The sequence below is a fragment of the Euprymna scolopes genome, chromosome 10 (genome assembly GCF_053919585.1).
Source record: "Euprymna scolopes isolate OS-2025 chromosome 10, ASM5391958v1, whole genome shotgun sequence".
NCBI classification, from domain to species: domain Eukaryota; kingdom Metazoa; phylum Mollusca; class Cephalopoda; order Sepiida; family Sepiolidae; genus Euprymna; species Euprymna scolopes.
This window is the reverse complement of record NC_136491.1, coordinates 114,084,455-114,110,427: the sequence shown is the minus strand read 5'-3', so window position 1 is coordinate 114,110,427 and position 25,973 is coordinate 114,084,455. Positions and strand designations below refer to the sequence as shown.

Below are 25,973 nucleotides of genomic sequence, written 5' to 3'. Positions count from 1 at the left end.
AAAATGCTTCACAGAAACAGGCATGAAAAGAATCAAGGGCTGAGTTATGAGAACAGAAGTTGATTAAGTGGGAAGACATTGACATCACATGACGAGAGAAGAGAGATAATCTTAGTTGGAGCTTAAATCAAACAAGACATTATTTATTCTACTGGCAAAGCAATAATTAAGCAATATGCTTAAAGCACAATTGACTTTCTCCCATTTTTTTTCTCCTCTCTCTTTCAGCTACTATGTACCTGTAGCCAACATGAATAAATCTGTCATTTAAAAACATTATTTGAGTGGATTGCATGACAATTAATATTGTAGGGGAATAAAAGGAACAACACTGTCGGGTTACGGTGTAGAGTAAGGAGTGATGTCCCTTGATAAGGGTAGACAGAGTTTGGACACGTGTAGAACCTACACGTAAATTCTCCCCTCGTGAAAGAATGTCGGACGAAACAGAGTAGAATTCTAGACCACAATTCCCCCACTCAGCCGGTAAACCCACTATTAAAGTGAGTAATGTTTTATTGTGTTGTTCGATTGCAGTGTTGCCATGTGTTCATGTTTGTCAATAAATATTTGTCCATTGTACTTGTGTTACATTTAGTATTTATTTATGCTGGTAGGTAGTTTTGTTTGAATCTCTACACCTACTACAATAAGTATGCCATAGCCTTTGTTTCAGCTAATGACAGAGCCTCGATTCTTGGAGAATAGCAACAACACATGCAATCATGAAGCTGTTAGCAAACAACAAAAAGTGTGATTTTAAATTGATTGAAATATGAACTCATTTAGTCTCAAGGTATCTAGATTTGTACTAGTGTTGAAACTTTGTGCAATAACTAAAAATGAGTTCAAATACACTAATTAAAAGGAAAAATTATTTATTATATTTAGAAAACTTAAATATTGACTCTGGATACTGGGTATATGTGACATATTTTAGAAATCAAGAGGCTATGCATTCAAGATAAAATTTATACATTAAGGTAAGGAGCAAAGCAGTTCATGCAAAGAGTTACTTTGCACTTTTGGAAATATGTTAATGGCTTACTATTGCAAAACTTATTTACATAAGTTCATACATTCATCGAACAAATAGAATTTTTACAAATTTCATAAGAATTTTTAATAGGGTTCCAATAACTCTGGGAAAGAAGTTGCTGAATATTGATGAATTTAATCCTTTCTACTGACTAATTATGCAGAAAGCCATACTCATATATTAAAAAGAAATTATTTCGTATGTATTATTTACAGGACAGTGGGAGCTAATGGATTAAGATGAGTTTATTCACACTGCAGTTAATGAGCATCCAGTGGTGAGGCCCTAATTTAGGGTCGTTGGGGTTTGCTGAATTACTCCTTAGTTACTCAAGATTAATTTTTCCCTTTTTTCTTTAAATTCAGACAAATGAATTTTCGCTTAAATCTGCTTTCTTTTTCTTTTAATAAAACGGAGCTGATTTCTGTCAAATTGCTAGAGCTTTACCTCCTCATATTTTGTCACTATTGAATTTCTCTTTTTCTCCTTAACTTTATTTTTCTTTCTCTTTTCCTATTTTTCCTTTATCTCTCTTCATCTTGCTTTGCCCTCCTTTCTCCTCTTATGGCAGTTCTCTCTGAAAACTGAAACTCTTAAGGAGGACATAATGCCTGGAAGGATACTATTATGACACATGAACATATACTACACTACCCAGTCAACTCTAAAGGAATACATAATGCCTGGGTAGATGGTCTCATGACAACAGAATAAATACTACTATATTCCTCAAAGGAGGAGGAAATATCTGGGAGAATGATCTCATGAAAAACACAACCAGCTCTTCAAAAAAAGGAGGAGGTAATGCCTGGGAGAATGGTATCATGATAAACAAACTTATACTACACTACTTCCTTTCTCCTGAATTGATCATTGAAATATAGTAGCTTAGTTTGTAATAGTAAACTGAACAGAACATTAAAAGATGGTAGTAATATAGTTTCATCTTCAGACAGACAGATACCAAATCTCTGTTAGTAATATGCTTAATTTCTTCTGTACATTGTCTTCTGTGTTTAGTTTGGCTCATATCATTTCAATTACTTTTCTAGAAAGAAGAATGATAGGAGACTGGTATTTCAAAACATGGAACATTTTTTTTTTTTATAATATATCTCTTTATACTAAACAATTTATTATGAAAAAAGATTTTAAAAACTAAAATTAAAAACACAAAAAGATTTTTACTGTCTAATAGAGTAATATGTATATTTTAAAAAATCCCTGAAGTAAGTTAAAAAGCTCTAATGTAAATCTTATTAAGAATGAATTGGATGAATTCAGAAATAATGGTAAACTTTACAAGGCATTTTTAAGGTTTATCTGATTAAATATGTAACAGAATTTGAACTGTATACTCAAATATAGAGCCCCCCCTCCCACAATGCACCAAAAAATAAATATTGCCACCCATATAATTATTAATAAAATTCATAATTCTTTCTACAATCCAATCATATTTGAGACAAATAAACTTTAGTTTATTCCTGCCTTGTCCACCAAGGTTCAATTATGAATGTCCAACAGTCTTTGTTTAATCGCCTTTCAATGATATACACCAAATGTGTATATCTGCATTGCAAGCACACCTGCATATGACTGATTTGGTCTGTGATGACTCTTCAGTTCATGAATAGTCTTGGGATTTTTTTAATAGACATTATCTTTGAGATTAACCTAAATCTGAGGATTATGGTCTGGTGAGTGTGAAACATTCAGCATTACACCTCATACTGATGAGACGATCATCAAAGTATCCTGCAGTCAGTTCAACAAGTCATTTGAAGTGTGGAGAGTTGCCCCATCCTGTTGAAATCACTATTCAGCCCTCATGACACCTCTTCATCTGCCGAAAATTTCTTGATAACCTTTAGATAGTGTCCAGCATTGATAATGATCGACATTGAGCAACAATAAAATAAAGACTTTGTCGGTGAATAGTTGGCCCTTGTGATTCTTGCATGAGGAATAGAAAAGATGCTTGTTTAATGCTTTTTTCACATTTACTATCGCTTGCCAAAGTCTGCATTGTCTTGCCTGGTTTTTGCCACATTTTTTTTAGCAGCTTAATGACAAATTTCAGCATGCGGATATAGAAGACTTGTTATGACCCTGTTCCTGCTAGGCACTACATCTCCATCACAATTCTCCAGCTCACATCTCAAAGTAGTCAAGGAACACTGAGCTGTAATTAAAATTTTCTGAATATTTTAATCTTACGCGAATCATCATGATGCAGGTCACTCTCCTCCAATATCCCAGTGCTTTCTAGTCTTTTTTTCTCAAGCTCTCAACCCCACTGACCATACAAAGAAACAGTTATCTATTCTGTTACGCTTTACCACTATCAGATACTTCAAGTTAACAAACTTACTGAACTTGTGCACCCGTCAATGTAAACACCTCTGAACAAACTGACAATTAGCAAAATTCCAACATTCAGGTCCCCAGATCCCAGTAAGATTTTTACTCTAATAGGTTCTTTCCTCATACTGCTAACCTTTGGAGTTCCTTCCCTGTTCCGTGTTTCCCTGACTACCAACATGTAGAAATTTAAATGTAATGTGGATAAACATCTTTTTTGAACACTTCCCACTTAGGATGCCTCTGTAAATATGGCTTCAAATTTGCAGTATCCCTTCTTACACCTGGCAATGTTTTGTTTGGATTGAATATAAAAGTATTACAAGAAAACATTTTGAAATAAAGGAATACAAAAAAACTTTCAAATTTATCCTAAACTCACTGTACAAGTGATAATTTGTTTAAAGTTCACATTAAATTAAACACCATTAACTATGACTCAATCTGCCAACCTGCTTTGTGTTAGTTTGTTATATATCCACGCAAGTTCTAATGCAGCAACAAGTGTGTTTAGAATACACCAGGGATCCTCTATCGTCTTTGCATTTTAACATGGTTATGGACAAGATGTTCTATTACACAATAAGTTCAGCTAAAGTTGGATCATTAGTTTATGCTGATAACTGCAATCTGCTGTCCGGGACTCCAGCAGGTATACAAGCTAAGCTTGGTGTGGTGGAGATAGCTCTGGCGGCAGAGATAGTGATCAACCCATCTAGACTGTAATCAAACTGTATTGTATGGTTATATTGGTTGAAACTATGTCTGCTCATTCAACTTTAACACAATTTTCCATTTCGTATTTAGTTTTTTACCTCCACCCCCCAGGCCAATTTCTTATGAAGCTGTAACTTTGATTGAATATTGGAATATCATCTTACTTGGCAGGTGATATATTTTACTATTGGCAGGGGTTCAGGTTTTATCTCATGTGGCTTTTCTTCTTTCTTCCAATGGGGAGAAGTGAGTTTCAATTTGGAAATAGATACATCTGACTTAATCTTCTCAAGAAGAGGTGTGCTTTCACGTCTACGAGTTGGTGAAGCTTGCTGGAAAATAGATTCCTGGAAAATATGAAAATAATGCAATTACATACATACATACACATATATTAGCTGGATTTGAAAGTTTGCTATAACTTTGCAAAATCGAATTTTTAAATAAGAAACATTTAATTCATAAGTTTCTTGTAAACGCAAGACAAAAACATCCCATCCACTTTCATTCATCTAGATAAATATTAACATTTATGTTTTTATAAAGCCATTCTTTCTAGCCAGTAATGTTAATTCAAATTAGCTAACTTAAAAATTCACAAACAAATATTTTAAGAACAGTTTTGGTAATTTATCATTATTTTATTCAATCACTTTAATGAATTACTGTTAATATCAAAACTATGGGATACATCTGGACCTTCATGCCAATTTTGCTCAAATGGAAAGAAATACACATCCATGCTTATCATCTAACATATAAAATTATCTTTATCTTGAAATTTTCAAAGTCAGACCCAAATAGTAATCTATCTGACACATTTATTTAAAATTCTATTTTATTTTTTTTTTTTTACTAACGTGTCACCATTTATCAAGGCCCAAAGGCTACTCAAGGATAAGAGTTAAATGATTGTCAGGTGGACGGTAAGACAACACTGTAGTGATTAAAAATGACGGTAGCTATTGGGAAGAGTTGGATTATTCAAAAGGAAGTTCAACAAGAATTTGTTCACATTGGACTTGAAAACGACCATGTTGTATTTAGATGGGCAGTTCTAAGAAAGAAATTTTGCTCATGGAAGTTTTGTTTAGCTTTAGAGAGGGAAAAGGAAAATATTGACAGTGGTTGTAGTTAGACGAGTTTTTGTTGTGAATGTTTTACAGGGGGGAATCATAGATTGAAGCTTAGCTAATCACCAGCCATGAAAATAATAATAAAGTAGAGAAGAGAAAGATGTAGTAGAGAAGAGAAAAGAGCATCACCCACTAGATTTCAAAATCAATTTTGTATTATATCGAGGCAGGAAAGGATGCTCTGAGCAGCACCTCCACAGATGTGGCAAAATTACTCAATCTTAGAATGTATTTAGCTCTTATATAGGTAGAGAATTAAATCAGGGTGAGATACCTTCTGGAGCAGTAGAATGATTCAATCATTTTTTAAATGACCTTGGCAACAAATTTGCTATAGGACTTGCATTTCAGGTCTGGAGTTTGAACCAACCTACTTTTTCATTTCCTTCTGCACTTAATGGGCATGGATATATTTTATGTCAGTTTCCTTCTGAAAATATTTATTCTGTGAAAGAAAAGTTTTTAAATTGATTTTTTCCCCTTTTATTAACGATTCTTTTAAAACATTGAAGGAAGGTAATTTTTAATTCCTTCGTCGCTAATTAGAAATCAAATACATTCCTTTAATCATTTATCATGAAAGGAAGGTTATAAAGAATGTTTGGTTATTCTTTATTATTGTAGCGAAATTCAAAAAGTGAAATATTGAATTTCAAGTGAAACCAATGGTATCTATTGAATTGTCATGTCTCAGTAATGAAAATATCCAAAAATTACAAAAAACAATACGGTAAAAAATTTATTATTAATGAAAACAGTTTTTGAAGACAATTTAGCAAAAATGAAGTTTTGCTAAATTGGCCAAAGATTTTCAGTTTTTAGAAAAGTTTTACTTCCCTTTCAAATTGTCCGGTTTTTTTTTTTTTTTTTTTTTTTGCAAAACTCAATTTTCGCTAAATTGTCTTGGAAAACTATTAATAATTAATTTTCTACATTACCGTTTTTCATAATTTTTGGATGTGTTCATTACTGTGATATGACAATTCAGTAGATACCATTGGTTTCATCAGAAATTCAATCCTCTAATTTTGAATTTCACTAGAATAACAAAGAACCGATTATTTTTCTTAAGAGTAACTTTCCTTTAAAGCATTTAAAATTCTTAGCAATTTCATCATCTATTAAAAGATTTTTAAGCTTTTGCATCTACCAATTTTATAAATGGAGACTAGCAGGAAGATCTGGAATTGCTCAGGATATATTGAGAATCACTACTATGTACTTTTTCAATATGCTCGTAACAGTGAATTACTGCGTTTGTTTTTACTACCACCCACTTCTCGTTTCACTTCCAATATAGTTCCTATTTACGTGCCTTGACACAAGGTCAGTTTTTAATGTGGACAAAATCTAGCTCCCCAAAAAGAGGCACTCTGGATAGGAACAAAAATTTAAAATTTTCTCAGTCATGAAGGATTTCTCCTCCACTAACCAAGGACAGAAAAGGTAAAGTGTAGCATTAGAACACATACTACATTGTGATCTTGGCCCAAAATGTTGGAAAATTCTCTGGATTTAGTGTCTTATACGACACTAATCCAGAAAGTACTTATAGTTTAAATTTCATTAAAATCAGACATGATTATTTGAAGTTTTAAGGGGTTCTATCCCAGTAGGGTCACTTACTGATGGGAGAACATAGACATTCAGTACATAGAGAGTACAGAGATTCAAGACCTCTTCCACTATCTTTGTCAGAGAATTTTATACATATGATAAAAATTTCATCAAAATAGGATATATTTGAAGTTTTAAAAGATGTTTAATTTAAGAGGGCACCTAGAGATTTGGGGCAACTGTCATTGTCTTCCCAAGAAAATTCTATGCATATGATTTAAATTTAATGCAAATAGGATATTTTTAAAGTCATAATAGGGTTATGCCTTCATAGCCCTCTTAGCGATTCAGGAACACTTACATTGTCTTTCCCGGTAAATTTTACATAGAAATACACTTTTAAATTTTATATAAATTCTTTAATCTTATCTTCTAGAGGGAATATACAAATATACAGACATTGACTTTTATTTTATATATATATATATATATATATATATATATATATATATATATATATATATATATATATATATATATATATTAAAAAAACATTACAAACAAAACAAAATAAAATTAGTTATACATTACAAACAAAACAAAATTACTTATAGTTTTATAACAATTTGCTTCATTCAAAATAAAAGCAAAAATCAATAACATATAATTTAATGATCAAATAATACTGTGATGATTAAATTTTAAATATTTTGATCATTATAGCGTTTCAAATCCATTTCGAGATCCAATGTCGAGCATTGTCAGAGGCATCCCTCAGATCCACATAGGAGGATGCCTCACTTAGATGACAGCCTGTGAGGATATGTGTAATCATCTGCACATCGGCACTGCAGGGACACCCAGCGCCCAGTACCCCACTTGTGCAGGTTGTTCTGTGTTTTGATAATCTTCACTCGGGCTCGATTGAGTGTTACCAACTCTTTCCAGGAGAGTTCAAAGCCTGCTGGTATGTTTTCTTTCAATGCCAGAAGAGCCTTATTGTTGACAGATACATTCCAATAAAGCAGGTTGGAAAGACACTGGTGTTGTTCGTCTGAAGCCTGTGACAATGGCAAAGCTCTTGGAGAATAGTAGTCGCTGCAGTACTTCTTGGTGTCTAGATAGGGACATGTAACTAGCCTTCGCATGGCATCCCTGATAATCTTTCAAGAGACTGATTGCTGTCCTACACCTATCTCGGCAAAAAAAGTATTTTGGTAAAAAACAAAACAAAATGGTATGAGGTAACAAAAATATTACTAAATAAATATAGAGGTACAAAGACTTCCAGATAGCAATGGCTAAGTAGAGCTAGTGATAGATATAAAACAAAGAAATCGCTTACTCTTCGTTTGAGTTTATCCTTAAATAATTCTCTTCTCATATCAACCTTTTCTGTCTTTTTAGCTTCGTCTTCTTTTGTAGCTTCGTAAACTTTCTTCAGAGCTGTAATAAGTCGAATGCAACCACGTCGTTGCCTCTCATAGCAATATGGATGACAAAAGTCTTGATGAGTACAGATAAAGTTGGACAAGTTGGCAAGTTGAACGACAATCTAAAAAAGGAAAGAGCAGAAATGATGTGTTACAATCAATGACAACCACAGAAAAAAAAATCTTTTTAATTAAATAAAAAAATAATTAAAAAGTATCTTATTTTATAGTCATGAGAATACCCATCCCAGGATGTGTAAAATTAATTCCCCAAGCAGAATAATTTTGCAACACTTTTATGCCTCCTTACAAAAGTTAAAATCAAGATAAACCTTGGGTCTAGAATCTTTACTCCAATTACAGTCAAAATCGCTAACATGACGTTGATTCTAGAAAATGTTTAAAATTTAAGGCTTAAGGAGTAATAAGAGAAATTAAAATTTAGGGAATCTTGCTTGATTGGTGTCTAATGAATATGGATCGATTAAATATTTAAATTTTTAAAATTTGTAGTTGCACCCATATTATGTGCTCTAAAAACATTTTCAAATATGCCAAAGAAATTGAAATTCGAGGAATATTTATTAATTGGTGCCTACCTAATATGTAATACCTATGTTCAAATTTCATAAAAATCGATGGTATCGGAATGTTTAGGAGATTCTACTCTCACTTTACATCAAACTAAATTAAGCTAAATTTAGCCACCCTTATGCCTAGCAGCAGTGTTCCAAAATTCATAATGATCACTTAATCAGTTTAGGAATAAATCCTACACATATAAAATATGTAAACCTATAAACTAGTGGTGGAACGATTAATTGGAATCATTAATTGTAAGAATTGTGTATTTTGGGAGGAATCGGAATCGCATTGTTAAAAAATACCTTAGATTTACGATTCTTTCATTATAATTCTCTCATATTTTTAAGTTGAACTGTTTGTTTGAAGATTAATGCTGTCAAAATTGTTGGAAGTAAGATTAATGCTGTCAAAAAAATGCCATAGAACTTTTCATAACATATTTAATATGATGTACAAGAATTTTGTTAACTACTTTAAAGCTAATCTTTATTTATCTTAATGAGTTTCGAAATTTCTTTGAATTTTTTTCTTTCTTTAATTCTTTGAATTAAAAAAAAAACTTTTTTTTTTTACTTTAGTTTAACTTGTTTTCATATTTCACCATTTCGTTTTTTAGTAATAAATGCTTCTCTACATTAAAAACCGACCTTGTATCTAACTCTGCCCTCGTGGGGAGGCAAGTAAATAGGAAGTAATATGGTGACTGAAAAACGTTTTTTGACGACCATAAAAGCATTATAATACAGTTAAACCCTGAAGAATTTCCACCATGCGCATTTGTTCTAAGTTAACTAGCCACTACTTGTGTTTCAAACTTAAAAAAAAATTTTTTTTAAAAAGCGCTTTAAAATAGTAAAAGCACTAAAGCTTTTTTGTTTTAGAAGGGAGATTTCAGGCGCCCCTATCATCCCAAAGAACCAGCTATGTAAACACTTTGCAATATTTTTCAATAATTATTTTTAAAAAAATTCTTTATAATCAATTTTTATTTAAAATTAATAAATTATTTTCTAAAGTATTTTGTTTATATATGTTTACATTTTGTTTTGAAGTAAAATTAAGAAATTAATTTTAAAAATATTGTTTATATCCATCTTCATTCAAAAGGGTTACTTTTTGATAGCTTCACCAGTTGTTAACCTAAATTTTCTGAATGTCAGAATGAGGCTCGTCTGCTGGACTTACTTATCTAACCTTCACGGATTTTTGTTATTATAATTTTATGTATTTTTTTTTTTTGATGGATATTTTTTTTTTTGCCGGAATTTATGTAATTATTAACAGGAAAATTGGCGAAAGTCAAAATTGAATCCACGCTATTTTTAAATATTATTTTCAAGTTTAATTAAAGTTTTACAATACCCTTTTCTTATTATTGTTTTTGTGTTTTTTTTGTTATTTATTATTTTTTTTTTTTGCCAGATTTAACAAACAAACAAAATGAAAGCAAAGCAAAACAAAAAAAAAAATTTGGTGCTTATGCACTTATGTCACCGTTATTTTTTTTTTAATGGTTTAAGTGACTCATCCAATGTTTGAAGAGTTTCTAATTGTTTTTTAAAGAAAAATTGGTGAAAGTCAAAATTAGCACTTGTGGCGATAAACAAAAATAAACAAAAAGCTTTAGCATATACGTTCCTCTCATGGAATGTCGCAGATCGAAACACAGTGAAATGTTATTTGGTGCTAGTGCTAGTTTTACGATACCTCTTCTTATTAAATTGTTAGGTGAAAGTACCTGCACTATTTTTAAATAGTATTTTCAGGTTTAATTAAAGTTTTATGATACCTGTTTTTATTAAATTGTTAGGTGAAAGTACAGAATAGGTACACAACACCCTCCCGTCCCCATATTAAGAATGGCTTTCTAAATAATGTCATTATTTCGACATAGTTCAATAAGTGCATGCGTACCTTTTATTTTCTTGAATAAAATAAAAATTACTACTGTTTTTTGTTTTAATAATTATTTTTTATTCAAAAATAAAAAATAAAAATTTCAATTGTTCAAAACATGCTTTTTTCCCAAAGCTTATTGGGATTTTTTTTATTACCATATTTTTCATGAACATGCTCTAAAAATGTTTAAAAAAAGTTAATATTTTTTCACTTTTCATGTTATAAGCCTCTCTATAAATAGCCTCATCGACATGAGACTATTTCATTTCTCCTACTGATCCCGATATGTATTTCAGTCTTCTTTTAATACAAGACCAGTAGGCTTCAATATTGTTGGTACAAACACCAGTAAGCAGATCCACAAAATTTTGTGAATGATTTATAGTCCCGTGAACATAATTAAACTTGAAAATAATATTTAAAAATAGCGCAGATTCCATTTTGACTTTCACCAATTTTCCTGTTAATAATTATATAAACTCCAGCAAAAAAAAATATATATATATATCCACCCCCCAAAAAAAACAAAACAAAAAAAAAAACATAAAATCATAATAATAAAAATCATGTGCAAATTTCAAGCCAAAAAAAAAAAAAAAAGGTCACATATGCAAAAATTCTTTCCTTGTAAAAATAATAACTTCTGCCTCAGTCAGACAATGTACAACATTGGAGCCGATGCATATTTCACTACAGGAGTAACATTCATGTTTGTCCACCCATTTTCTTTATATTTTTTAATATATAAAATACCTCCTGAAATTGATTGTTATTAATTTCATGGTGCATGTTTAATTCATGATTAAAATATTTGTTTTGACTTTTATCTCGAATGAAAGAAATTCTAAAAAAAAAAAAAAAAAATCGTTTTTTAAATTCCCTTAATTGTATTTCCACTTTTTCGCAGTACCAAATGTTTTTGCTAGACAAAAACTTTTGATTATATAATGGTATATTTCTAAACAACAATTCCACGGGAATCGGAATCATACTTGGTATCAGAATCGTTATTCAATATTTTCCTGGAATCGGAAAAAATTTAGGAATCGTCCCAACACTAATATAAACATACTTAACTGTAAATAAATAGATGAGTTGTACAAAATTTGACAAGTAAAACTAGAGTTATCTCCCCCTGAAAACATTACAACTTGAAGAATGTAAATAATTTGAGCTGTCCCTATTTACAAGGTAAGAATTAGATACCAGATCAGTTTTTAGGGTAGGGAAAACCCATCTCCCCAAAAAAACGGGCAAAAATAAAAAGAAATCGCCTCAGTGTAGAAGAATCTCTCCTTCACTGACCAAGAATAGCAAAGGTAAAGTGTAGTATCAAAACAGATACTACACTTTGCTCCTAGGCAAAAGGTCAAGGAATCAAAACTATCCTTTAATTTTATATTCCACGGCAAATGTTAACATTAGATTTAAAAACAATCATGTTGTAATCAGCTGGAAATCAGCTTAGTGGGATTGTGTTCCACAGATGGGCAGTTCTTGGAAAGGAACATTGCTCATGAAAGTTCTGTTTAGTTTTGGGTGCACAAAAGAAAGGAAAATCATTTACAGTGGTTGTAGCTTGGGGAGTTTTTGTTGTGAATGTTTTTCAGGACCCATAGATTAGAGTTCAGTTGAACACCTATGACAAAAATAAAGATAGAGTAGAGAAAGACTAGCAACCTGTGAAAAATTAGGTTGTGTAAGACAAAACATCCTTTACTAGATTTTGAAGTTGCTTTTGTAAAGCCAGAAGATACTTTGAGCGACACCTCTCTAAATGTGGCAAGAGTATTTTACTTGAATTAGAATTGGCTATTCAATGCATATTTTTTTTACTAAAAGTCATCACTTATTAAGGCTCAAAAACCACTCAAGGATAAGTGTTAATGAGTGTCAGGTAGGCAATGTGAAAACAATGTGGTAATTAGTGATGATGGTGGAAGTTTGGTTGAATCCATTCACATTGAACTTGAAAGCGACAATTGTAACATAGCACGGACGTGCATATGCAAATGCATGCGAAATGACGTCACCAGTATGAAAAAATAAAGACTTTAAAAAGGAGATCATGTTAGAGACAAGGATAACATTTGATATCACATGAGAGATGTGGAGAACGTTTAAGACCATGTGAGTGACATCACAGCTGTAACAATGGGGAAATAAATGTTATTACAAAGAAAAAGTGAGTTGAAATTCTTTTCTATTCTTTGTCTATTTTCCAGTTCCCATAATGTTATAGTCAGCTGGGAAGCAGCCTCATACTATTATGTTGTATGATTTAGTAATCTACATTCTCTGTAGCAAAAATAATGTTTCAAATCATAAATATTTTTCTTTTATATATATATATATATATATATATATATATATATATATGAACAAATGATTAATAAAACATGTCAAAAGACATCTTGAAAAAGAACTAAAAACATATTTAATTTTAAAAAAGGAAGCACATGATAAGTGGATTCCCTCCCACCAGAGGGCAGGAATCAGCAAAATGCAGGATCGGATTTTGCATATAAAAGTATTCAATGAAACTACAAGTAAGTCAAAGATCCCACTTGGTCAAAAAAAGGGTGAGGTAAGGGGAACAGGAGGCAAAAGAAAAATAATAAAAAGATTTCACATGAATGCATAGTCCGGTGAAGGGTAAAAATCCAAAAATGGTAAAACCCAAAACGGTCGAATTTAAAATTTCAATCCTAATTTTAAATTCGACCGTTTTGGATTTTGCCATTTTTGGATTTTTACCCTTCACCGGACTATCCATTCATGTGAAATCTTTTTATTATTTTTCTTTTGCCTCCTGTTCCCCTTACCTCACCCTTTTTTTGACCAAGTGGGATCTTTGACTTACTTGCAGTTTCATTGAATACTTTTATATGCCAAATCCGATCCTGCATTTTGCTGATTCCTGCCCTCTGGTGGGAGGGAGAGTGTTTCTTCGAAACTCCGCGGATTAAGGACTATCCACTTATCATGTGCTTCCTTTTTTAAAATTAAATATGTTTTTAGCTCTTTTTCAAGATGTCTTTTGACATGTTTTATTAATCATTTGTTCATATTATAAGCTCTATTTCCTTTTCGGTTTTATTGAGCTTTTTACATCTGGTTGAGTTTATTTTACTTGTAAATATTAACTCTTTAATATTTATAATATATTTTAAGTTTACCATTTTGATTACCTTGGTAAACTTATTGTAACTTTTATTATATATATATATATATATATATATATATATATATATACATTTGGTTTTTGTATGTGAATTGAAATTTGAAAAAGAATATGAAATCCAAAGCATGACTCACTTTGATCCATGGCAAATTCTGGCCTAAATTTTTCTCTTCGGTAACATCTGGATCCGTGGAATTTTCCTGAGTTTCATGATCACTGCTCGCATGTGGTGATTCTCCATCTTCCATTTCTTCATCCAATTTATCATCAGATCGTATTGACTGGCTGCTAATTTTTCGTGAACGTATACTACCAAATCTTTTAATACCTGTAGGGTAATATTATAATGTCAAGAAATAAAACAAACAAAAAAACAAAGTAAATGATTTGTGTCTCTTATTTTGTTTGATTGGATTTTTATTATTAAAATAAACAGATTGGTTTGATTGATTTTTTGACAGCATATCAACACTCTTTGGATCATTTAATGCTGAATCCAGTTACTTCTGTAAAAGTTTCTATGCTTTAATTTCTTTATGTTTTCAAATATTTATTCATGATGTTTGTTTTGATTGTTTCGTTTTACTCTTTTGGGGATCATTTAATACTAAATCCAGTTATTTTGGTAAAGTTATTTTATGTTGAGTTCTTAATATTTTCAATAACATACTATACTTTTATATGAATAGTTCCTAGATTAATTTGTTATTATATACAGAACTTGACCCAACTTTGTGTCAGCATCTTCTGGTATAATCATGTAAGCAGCCAGAAAAAGCCAACATGAAAACTACCAGAGACAATATAGTCAAAACACTGAAAGCAAAACCGTAAAACAAGAAAATATTGTAGGTATAATTATATAAAAAATTAAATTTATTTATTTCAGGAAAAGTTTTCAAATAAATATTTTCTTTTCAATAAAAACATGGAAACAACTGTGAAAGAAAACAATTTTGTTTTTTACAGTTTCAAAAAATACAATTTTTTTCCAAGAAATTTTTTTTGTTTTTTTCAAGAAAAGTTATAAATAATCTTTTTTACTATGATGATAAAACTTGCAAATAAATATTTTTATAATAATGAAAGCATGAAAACTAAAAAATGCCAACATAAAATTGGATTAGATTTTGGATAAGTACCAATTTGTTTTGTAGGCATATAATATTTTGTAAATGAACTATAAGATTGTTCTAAGTCAGCCATGGCTGGATACAAGTGTTACTTTTTATGCTATTCTTAGTTGAAGGTTCAATTCTTACTACAGGGTGGAACAATAAAATTGTCACCCTAGAAAAGACAACATGATTCCATTTCTGTTTGATGAAAACCGGTTTTCTTTTTTTTTTATTGCCAGTAGTTGGCCACTAATGTACAAATCCCAAGACCAAGTACTAAGATTGTAAATCTAGAATTGTCCGCAAGGACCCATGGCATAGTGGATAAACTACTTGGTAAATTCAGTTGTAAAGTTACACTTTTTAGAGTTTGAAGTTTCAATTCTCAAATACTCAAAATACAATTGCAAATTACTTAGGACTTCTACCTAGTCATGGCTGACAGAACAAGAGGATGCTAGCTCCATGGATTAAATAAATTAGGGTGCAGATTCTTGGTTTCGACAAGATACATCTGAAGAAGATCAGAGATTACATTCAATGAAACATTGTGAAAATAGCACTCAAGATGGGAACAGTAGTTTAAATAATCCAAATAATGGAATGATTAGATATGTTATGTCCAATCCTTTCAGCGTGTACCAAGATAGTCACCAGCAATAATATAAGAAATTATATTGCTTAATATCCGGAAAATTACAAATTTGTGAAAAATTTAAATGTGATATTCGTTTTCAGCATATACGGAATCGTCATTTTAAAGGAAAATGTTAAGGTTGAAACCAGGTAAAAATTTACCAATTTAATCAATAATTGTTTCAGATCGAATCAAATGGAAAATGCCAATAATCTGTATTGAAACATTTAAGTGTTCTAATGATAAGAATATTGATTTTATAACATACAAACAAACATTAACTTTATATATATATATATATAGTCCATATGGGTCTAAACAATAAAAAGAATGTCATGTTTTCAAGCATAAATGGAGACCTCACAATATTATTGGTATGAATAAATTAAAATATTATTGATATATTTTTTTAAATAAATACTTCAAAGTGTGGTATCGGTTCTCTGTAACATCAGCTCTATTTGAGACTGAATAAATTAAAAATATGAATAAACAGAAAAGGTGCTGCATATATGATATACAGAATTTATTGTATATGAGATAAATTCAAACCAATCATATCACAGTAGAAAAAAAAGGCATAACAATTGGTAATGACAAGTCAAAATATAATTGGTTATAAGTAATAATTAAGTTTACTTACTGCCACCCTCTTGCCTCTTTAACCGGAAACTTCTATTGTGGCGGAAGCTAGAATTGAATCCGGGACCTGAACCTCGTCTAAAATGCTTTAGCAATTTTTGACGACCTTGGGCAAGTCTTCTCCCTGGAGAATGAGAATAAGATATTTTATAAGTTCATTATATATGATAGAAATGTAGATGAAATATTTGACAAAAAAAGAGTAAAAAGAAAAATGAAAACGATTTTTTCAGGAGTAAGGTGTTATCTTTTTTCTTGTTGTTGTTGTCAACATTTCATTCATTTTGGGCTGACTCAGAAGAAAGTTCAGAAATATATTGGCTCCTATTACACAAACATAAAATAAAAAAATGAAAATAATAATAATAATATCCATTTTGTGAAAACCATTTTATAGTTCATGTATGCATGATTGAGATTAGTTTTGAAAAAATATCTTCTTTGTGTTTGTAGCAATTAGAAGTAAAACAAAAAAATATATATGCATGTCAATGAGAAATCCAGTAACATGTCTGTGTTCAAAAGTTTCAAAAAACGAAGTGATCATAAACAGTTCTGTAGACAGATTAATACCAAACTGGATCAATATCCAAAATTTGCACTAGTAAGAGAGAAAAAATACAATTGCTTACAAAACTAAAAGAAAAACTCTGCTCCATCAAAAAGACAGTTTTTTTTTTATGGAATTCACCCCAGACAAGGTGTGAAGCCACCTGATGTAAAGACCTAACAAAAACAAAAGATGATTATTACAAAGATAGAAGATGCCTATTGTTGTTAGTCTTGAAAAAACTAAAGTTGTAGGAAAACAGGCAGCAGGGAGAAAGTTCCACTAGCTTGCAGTTCTTGGGAGGAAGCTGCTGGAATACAATGAGGTATCAAAACAATGAATTGATGGAGATCACTAATGCAATGAGTTAAACAAGCTGGAACAAAGGAAGCAGGGAATTGATTAGACAATTCTGAAGAACATATGCCATAATAGTATTTATAGAAATGACTGAGACTAGCAACATCACGTCTGAGAGAGAGAGAAGAAGAAGAAGAAGAAAGGGTGGGGGCCAATTAAATTACAGATACATTTCTGCAACTTATCAAAAACCTTCAAATAGGACAAAGATTCACCAACTCAAATATGACAACAGTACTCCATACATGGTCTGATATTAGATTTGCAGAAATAGATAATAGTCTCTGGTGTAAGAAAATGTTTAGAGTGATAGAGAGAACCAATGTTATGAGAAGCAGAAAGATCAATGGATCTAATGTACGAGGTGCCTTAAATAAATTTCCCAACTTTTTTATAGAGGCATTTAAAATTGTTGTAGATGCTTGAAAATTCAGTATGTTATTGCTATACATCTTATGAGATGACTGACCAATTTTTATGATTTTACATTAAATGAACAGCTACAGCAGGAATTGAAATACACTGTACTAAAGCCTGATTGTCACAGCTGGTGAATTTATTTCAAAAATGCAATTTAGACAGGAGGACACTTTAGAAGAACAATATGCAATAAAATTCTATTTTAAATTTGGAAAAAATGGCACAGAAACGTATGGAATGCTTTAGACTCCTTTTGGACCATGTTGCATAAATTGAGCATCAGTTTTTTTTTTGCATACAAGATTCAATGAAGGCAGGAAGTCTGTGAGGGATGATGAGAGGTGCAGGAGGAGTAAGGAAGTCAGAACACTAGAGTTAATTGTCCAAATAAAGAATTTCATGGCTAAGAACCATAGTGTGTCTATAGAGACAATAAGTGCACAGTTTGATATCAGTGTGAGAACTGTACACAATTATTAGCAAGGAACTAAAGATGTGGAAGATTTGTGTAAAGTTTATCCCAAGGATGCTCAGAGAAAATCAGAAAGAAAGATGTAATGATAGCAGGGAGATGGCTGAGCTGATCAATTCCAAGAGTTCCCAGTGGAAGCATGCTGGCTCTCCCAGACCCAACAAGGCCAGACAGAGCAAATCCATCCAGAAACTTATGACGAACACTTTTTTTGACAGCATGGGCATGATCTACATTCACTGGGTTCCCACTGGACAGACAGTTAACAAGAAATACTATGTTGAGGTTTTAAAGGAGTTCAGGAAGAGATTCCATCGGAAGAGGCCAGCACTCTTCAAATCAGGTTATTTCTACCAGGACAATGCACCAGTCCATAACTCCATTCTTGTTACAAACTATTTGATCAAAATGGACATCAAGGCAATTCCTCACCCTCCCTATAGTCCAGACCGTGTTCCCTGTGACTTTTGGTTATTTTCTAAGCTCAAGGAAAATCTTAGAGGCTGTTATCATGAGACAATTGAGAAGATGAAAGAGGTGACGAGGATCATTGACACGCTCACACAAGAGGACTTCCATGGGCCCTTATTCTCAAGTGGATTTTAGTCTTGATACATGGTGACTCATCTCCTATGTAATATTTGCATTGCAAAAATTTCCCTCCGGACCAAAGTACCGTAGGTTTGCAACAACAGATGCCACATACAAATTATGTCTAGACTATTAGTCACTATCTTATGTAACTTTAGAACACCTTTTTAGACACATTTAGTCCTTATAATAAAATCCTACATTTCATCCTAGGAGCAACATCATCAGAATTGCAACCTTCTTCAAAGGAAGTAGTTCCTATTTTTCCCTCTAAATAATGAGTCCTCTTACCACCCCCACTCATCACCGGGAGGATTTCTGCTCTTTCACCCTTATTAACTGGATCATATACTCATAGACATACCATGATCTTTCCATTTCTTAATTAAAAAGACAATAAATTCTCCCTTCTCATATTCTGCCAAATCTCATTGTCGGAGAGCTGATAGTTTGTTCATTCCAGAATCTAAATCTTACTACAAAAACGAACATTCAGGAAATTTTCAAATATGGCGTCACTCTCTACAAAAGGCAATCGTTTTAAATAAAATAAACCAAATACAAACATAATAACTAACTGCAACACATCGAGAATGTTCATAAGCCAAGAATTCTTTTATTTTTTTACATTAAATATACTGTAGCTGTTAATTGTTCTTATACAGTTACACTATCGTGCTAAATCTTTTGCGTTTACATAGATTGTACATGTTGTTATTAAATACTGTTTTTTGAAACATCGGCACATGCTGATATGCCATTATTTCATCTTTTTTTTAAACTAGGTAAATCATCTTTTGTTTTTAAGTATGATTGACTACAATTCTTTCTTTATATGCTAAATAAAAACAAATAAAACAGATTGAATAATATAGCCAAGACCCGGATTTTGCCAAAATCTTATAGTGAACTATATTGCTTGACTAACATTTAATCATAACCAAAAATTGATAGTTTATATATTTTAAAATCTCCTTATGTGTGATTTTGAAGCCTTTAAACTGTCTATTTCTGACTATTTGCATAGGATGTTTGCTTCAGTGTGTGTGTTTGTGTGCATATCCATGTGTGTGTGTGTGTGTGTGTGTGTGTGTGTATGTGCATGTTTTGTGTGTGCGTGTTTGCACATGTGTGTGGGCATGCGTGTGTGTGTGTGTGTGTGTGTGTGTGCGATATAAATCAATTTAATACTTGCATCAACCAGATTCAGCCATGGCAACACATGGCCACGCAGGTATAGCTAGTTAGGAAATAAAACAAAGGTTAAATCCATTTCCGTTAGGAGGACACTTTAGAAGAGCATAAAATAGCCATTAACAGACCTGTTGGCATTTCTTGATAGAGGCACCTCAGGCAACAAATAATAAACTACTTCTCCCTGTCCTAAAGAGAGTAATGTTTAAGTGAATAGACTCCTAGAACCAAACCATACCTCATTTTGAAAAAGAATGGATTGATGCTTCAAGTTAGTTCCGAGGTTGCCAGAATGATATTAAAGTTCTGTATCTAATTGCTTCCTACAACAGTTAAATGTGACACAAAGTTATTTAATGTGGTGAAAACCAGCTCCCCCAGGGGAGCACTTTGGAAAAGTACAAAACTAGATGTGAAAAAGCTCATTGACATTCCATAAAGGATGAGCCAAATCTTATTCTTCAAATGAGTCTTAGGAGAGCAAAAGTAATTCCAAGATTGTCAGAATTATACCAACGACATCTCCTCCTTCTTCTGGGCTGAGCATCATAAATGAAGTCAAAATTGTTCTTTCAAAGTTAATTTTCATTACAGAAATATAAAATACTAGTTGGCTTTGCCAGCTCACCATCGCTTTGTAAAGTTTGCTACTTGAAATATTTGAAATCAAAATTTTAAATAATATAACAATAATAAACATTTCATTCTAAAATTTCCACATTTATTCATATAACTAATAAAACATTAACATTTTGTAATTTTTATAAAATTTTATCTATATTTCTAAAAAATCAAAAGAAAAAAGAAATCAACTCATTTTAATTATTGTTAATATCAATGAAACTATTGCATATATATAGAAAAAAAATAGAAGAATAAAATTACAAATGAGTAACACCAAACATTAATTTACTATGAAATGTTTAAAATTAGTTATGCAAATAAGGCATTCAAATGAATCTTTCGTCTCTACTATGTAAAGAGTATTTAAAATTATTATATGGTGTTATTTATTTAACAATGAATAGTTTTGATGATGATTAAGAAGTGATAGATAGACAAAAGTTTGGCATTTATTCATTTTGATTCGTATTTAGATCTGTACAGAAAATATTTTAATTGTTTTTTCAAAAAAAAAAAAAGAAAAAAAGAAGTTTATTTAAATTTATCCTTTATCTTTTAAAATGTTGGTGCTATTTTAAGGTTACTTTTGATAACAACGTTTTGTTCATATTATTGTGTAAATTTAATATAATCATTACAGATTCGTCAATGACAACAAACAAACAAATAAATAAATAAGATCTTACTCCTGAAAAGAAGTTTACATTTTTCTTATACACATAAAATAAAAACAGAAATTTAATAAACGGTAATAACAAGCCATACAAACCACCTGTGGGGAAACAGGATACATACATAAAATAATGTTCTACAAGCTTGAAGGGGAAATATTCAAAACATAAAAATTAATTATAAACTTTGTTTTTTGTTTTACTTTTTTAAAAAGAAAATATATTGTGATCTATTTTGACATTCATTCAGTTTTGGTACTATAAAATATTCAAAAAGAAACATTTGTGATATGAAAACTAATAAGATCTGTGTAATAAATAAAACACTCCAGGGTAAATTTTAATTAATAAAAGAAACGATTAATATCTTTATATTTGCAATTAAGAAACAGTTTTTCTGACTAATAATCTACATTTTTAGAGTTTGTCTTATGAAAAGATAACCAATAAATTATTGTTGGTTATCCTCAAGTTACACATGTTTTTTTTTTATAAAACCAGTTTCTGCTGAGTGTTCTGCTTCATGGCAAATGTCCTGGAAAAGTCCTTTCTGATTAATGTTTACTAGTTTTAAAATAAGCAAACGAACTTGGTTCTTTTTCAGAATTGTTTTATTTCTAATAAAAATATATCATTTACATTGTAAATGTTTAAAAAAAAATGGTTTTATTTTTAATAATATTACATTGTAATGTTAAAAAAAATGGTTTTATTTTTAATAAAAAATATATAATTTGCATTGTGAGGTTTTTAATATGGTTTTATTTTTGATAAAACATATATAATTTACATTGTGATGCTTTTTTTTAAATATGGTTTTATTTTTAATAAAAAGAGATTTAATTTACATTACAATGTTTTTTAAAATATTTTATTTTTAATAAAAACAGATATAATTTACATTGCAATGTTTTTTAATGGTCTTATTTTTAATAAAAAATATATAATTTACATTGTAATATTTTTTCAATATGGTTTATTTTAATAAAAAATATATAATTTACATTGTAATATTTTTTCAATATGGTTTTATTTTTAATAAAAAAATATAATAAACATTGCAATGTTTTTTTTAAACATGGTTTTATTTTTAATCAAAAATATATAATTTACATTGCAATCTTTTTTTTTAAACATGGTTTCATTTTTAATAAAAAATATTTAATTTATATTGTATCGTTTTTTTAAATGGTTTTATTTTTAATATATATTTAAAAAGTGGTTTAATAAAAATAGAGTTTATTTTAACTTTCTTTTTCAAATATTATTTTCATACTATATGTCATAATAAACATATATTTCCCTTTCACCTTGAAATGTTTTTCTTACAAGTATTTTTCACAAAAACTTGTTAATATAAAAAAATATTCTGTATTTTGAATTGTTGTGTTTTCCAATAGTAAAATTCAACGAGATTTCTTTTCTTTTGTATGTGAGAAAGAAAAAAAACATTTTTATTATAACATACTCTATTAAAAATGAAACGATTCTTTAAAACATTTCAAAGTAGATAAATATATTTTTATTAAAAATAAAAAACATTCTGAAAAAAAAAACAAAATAAAAAAAAAACAGCCAAATTCGTTTGCTTAATTCAAAACTGCTAAACATTAATCAAAAAGGACTTTTCCAGGGTATTCATTGTGAAGTAAGACACTCAGCAGAAACCAGAAGTCAAAAACACATATAACTTGGGGATAACTTGCCTTTTTTTTTTTCTTTTTTTGTAAAACTGTTGTATCATGGTCGTGTATCGTTTATAAGAATACACTTGAATACAAGGTTGAGAAAACAACTATATACTATTTTTATTTCCCTCTTCAACAGACACATTTTTTTAAGATTAAATTCATTGTGATTGTATTGTTAAATCGGGTCGGCTATTAAAAATATGTCAACAACAATGCATACTGGCAGTGAATAGTTCAAATTTTGTAAGTCAAAAAAGCAAATTGTCTTCAACAATCAGAGTCACAAATCCAATTTTCCACTAGCATATTTCCACTCACCAGAACCCAAAAGAAATCTGATTCTTAATAAAAAACAAAAACAAAAAAACTGACACCCTTTTATTTCAAAGATGAAACTTTCCATCGGTCATGATAGCTAGGATGAGAAGGGGTGGGGCATAAAAAATATATGAACATATCATATGATATTTAAGATTGCAAGTATTTTGAGCTTATTTTCTTTATTTGTATTATTTGGATTAATCAGACTACTGACCACTGCGCAAGGACCTGTGGGCCAGTAGTTAGAGTACTTGGAAAAATCAAATGTAAAAAGTGATATTCTCTTAAAGGTATAAGGTTCAATCCTCAGTGTGATTAACCAAAAAATACAATTATGAATTACTTAGGACCTCTACCCAGTCATGGCTGATGGAACAAGAGCATGCTATCCTCATGAAGTAAATAAAGGGTTCCGCTCAAAATTCTGTACAAATTTCCGAGTTCGACAGAAACATTCCCAAATTCAACAAGATACACCTGAAGAAGCTTGGAGGTTACATCGACCAAAACGTTGTGAAAATCACACTCAAGATGAGAACAGTAGTCCAGTTAATCAAAATAATACAAATAACCAATCCTCATCTCAAAAATTCAGAAACGTTATTTTCTTTATTGATACTTCTTTTCCCCTTCCACTCTTAGCTATTTTATTTCTGAGATTAGACTTCCCATTGGTCATAATAGTCAGGAAGGAAAAAAAAATTAACATACCAAATGATATTTAAGTTGGCAAGTAACTGATTTTCCTTACTGACAAAGATTATCAGCCCATCCACCATGAAATAAGTGACATGTTATTTCTTCTAATTTTCAAAATACATTCATAATGTTAATGAAGGGTGTTACCACTCTACAACAGAAACACCTGCCCACATACTTAGATACACTATCAAGCTCCCTATTATTTTATTCATACTAAAACAAACTTGACCATTGAAGTATTTGTAGTCTTGCAGACGATATGCCCTGTGATGGGCAGTTATTGGGTATTTCCATTTATTGTGTACATTCACTAACAAAACACTAAAATATACATACACATCTTCATATGCTTATCCTACTTACAAACACATAAACGCATGGCACCAGCTGAAATGAACACATATACATTCTTACACTAACAAAACAGACATGCTAACACACACACACACACACCATACGCACAGATCTTCATGCCATGACAAAACATGTAAATTCACATGGTACCAACCGAAACAAACATGTATACTTAATTTCTTCTTACAGACAAACACGTTCCTTTCTCCAGAACACTTTTAAACTCTCTGAATCACCAATCTTTACAAACCATTCACTTTCATTGTTTTAAATTAATTAATTGTAGTATAAATAGATTTTATCATTCTTAGCATTGAAAATGTCTGATTCACTTTAACTTCTTCCTTTAACTCTTGTTCTGTCTAACGTATTTTTATACCAACCTCTTTTGGCCTTGCAACTTACTGGACGATCATGGTAAATAACTTGTTTATCTTCTAAGACCTTGTGTTGAATTGATTAATTGAATAATTCATGTGAGAAGTATTTTAGATGGTTTTCTATTACAGTTATGAAATTATCCACCGTCTAGTAGAATCACTAGAACACATGGAGACTTGGTGACTTCTATGAAAATAAGGTATAATTTTGAGTGGATTATAATATCAATTGTTGAATTACTTTTTTTTAAGTAAATGACTGCAAAGCGGTTAACTATGGTGACTTATGTAACATAGAAAAAAGTTGGAACAGTTTAGTGCTAAGCCAGAGACAAGTAACTACAATATGAATACACTAAATATAGGAGTGAAAAAAAGAAAAAATATATACATATGAACATGAGAGTGAAAGAAAATTTTATATAGAATGAAATGAGAGAAAATGAGTGAAAATTTTTTTTTTAGATCAGTAAAAATTATAAATTGAAGATAATCAATAAAATATAAAAATATATTGTCGTATTCTTTTAATCCTTTTTGGTTGTTTCGAAATAAACTCTGTAATTTACATGATTCCAACAAGTTGTTATGAAACCTGAAAATAAAATTGTGAAATCAAGAGAGAAAAAAAAATAGCTTAGAAAGAAGCTTACCCATCAAAATTTTTCAAAAGAACAGATTATTACAAAAAGAAAAGAAAAAGTCAACTAAGAATATAGCTAATATTACAAACATAAAATTCATTCAGACAAATTATATTAATAGGATAGAACTAATTAAATATATATGATGATCACCGTTTTCAACTTCACAATTTAAGTTAGGTTCTTGTTAATTTTTCACCATTATAGAGTTTAATCTCTATTAGTAAATGTGGATCTTCTAGTGGTAAGTGATATGTTTGAGCAATGGTGGTGGTAGTGAATCTTCTAGTCGGTCAATGCTAAGTTTGTGATAGGTTGAATTTAGTTAGTATCCTTAGGAATAGCAAAAACTGCATTTTTGTTTTATAAATATTCAAAACTTCTCTAGTTTATATGTATATGTACCAAGTTAAAGGTATTCAGGAGATGAAACACATGAATTAAAACGAGGTTATTAAGAATGCTCAATAATATTATTATTTATATAGATAAATATTACATAGTCGCTACACTGAACATGCTAATGTTTCAGACAAATTGGTTTGCAAGAAATAAACTTTATAACGTCAGCTGACAAGTGACTTTTGGTTTCTGACAAACCAATTTGTCCGAAAAATTAGCATGTTCAGTGTAGCGACTATGTAATATTTGTCTATATAAAAAAAAAAAAAAAAAAAAAAAAAATTAT

General features: G+C 30.5%; 1 protein-coding gene across 2 annotated transcripts in view; it reads right to left on the bottom strand.

The window, feature by feature from the left end:
- Positions 1 to 25,973, bottom strand: part of LOC145286230 (protein unc-80 homolog) — a 542,234-nt gene that overhangs the window by 241,454 nt on the left and 274,807 nt on the right. For both annotated transcript variants that reach the window (XM_080135050.1, XM_080135051.1), the window contains 4 exons: positions 16,313 to 16,435; positions 14,049 to 14,242; positions 8,159 to 8,368; positions 4,285 to 4,467 (listed from right to left, as the gene is read on the bottom strand). In XM_080135050.1, coding sequence (XP_079991176.1) covers positions 4,285 to 4,467; positions 8,159 to 8,368; positions 14,049 to 14,242; positions 16,313 to 16,435 — 710 coding nt within the window. The remainder of the gene's footprint in view (positions 1 to 4,284; positions 4,468 to 8,158; positions 8,369 to 14,048; positions 14,243 to 16,312; positions 16,436 to 25,973) is intronic.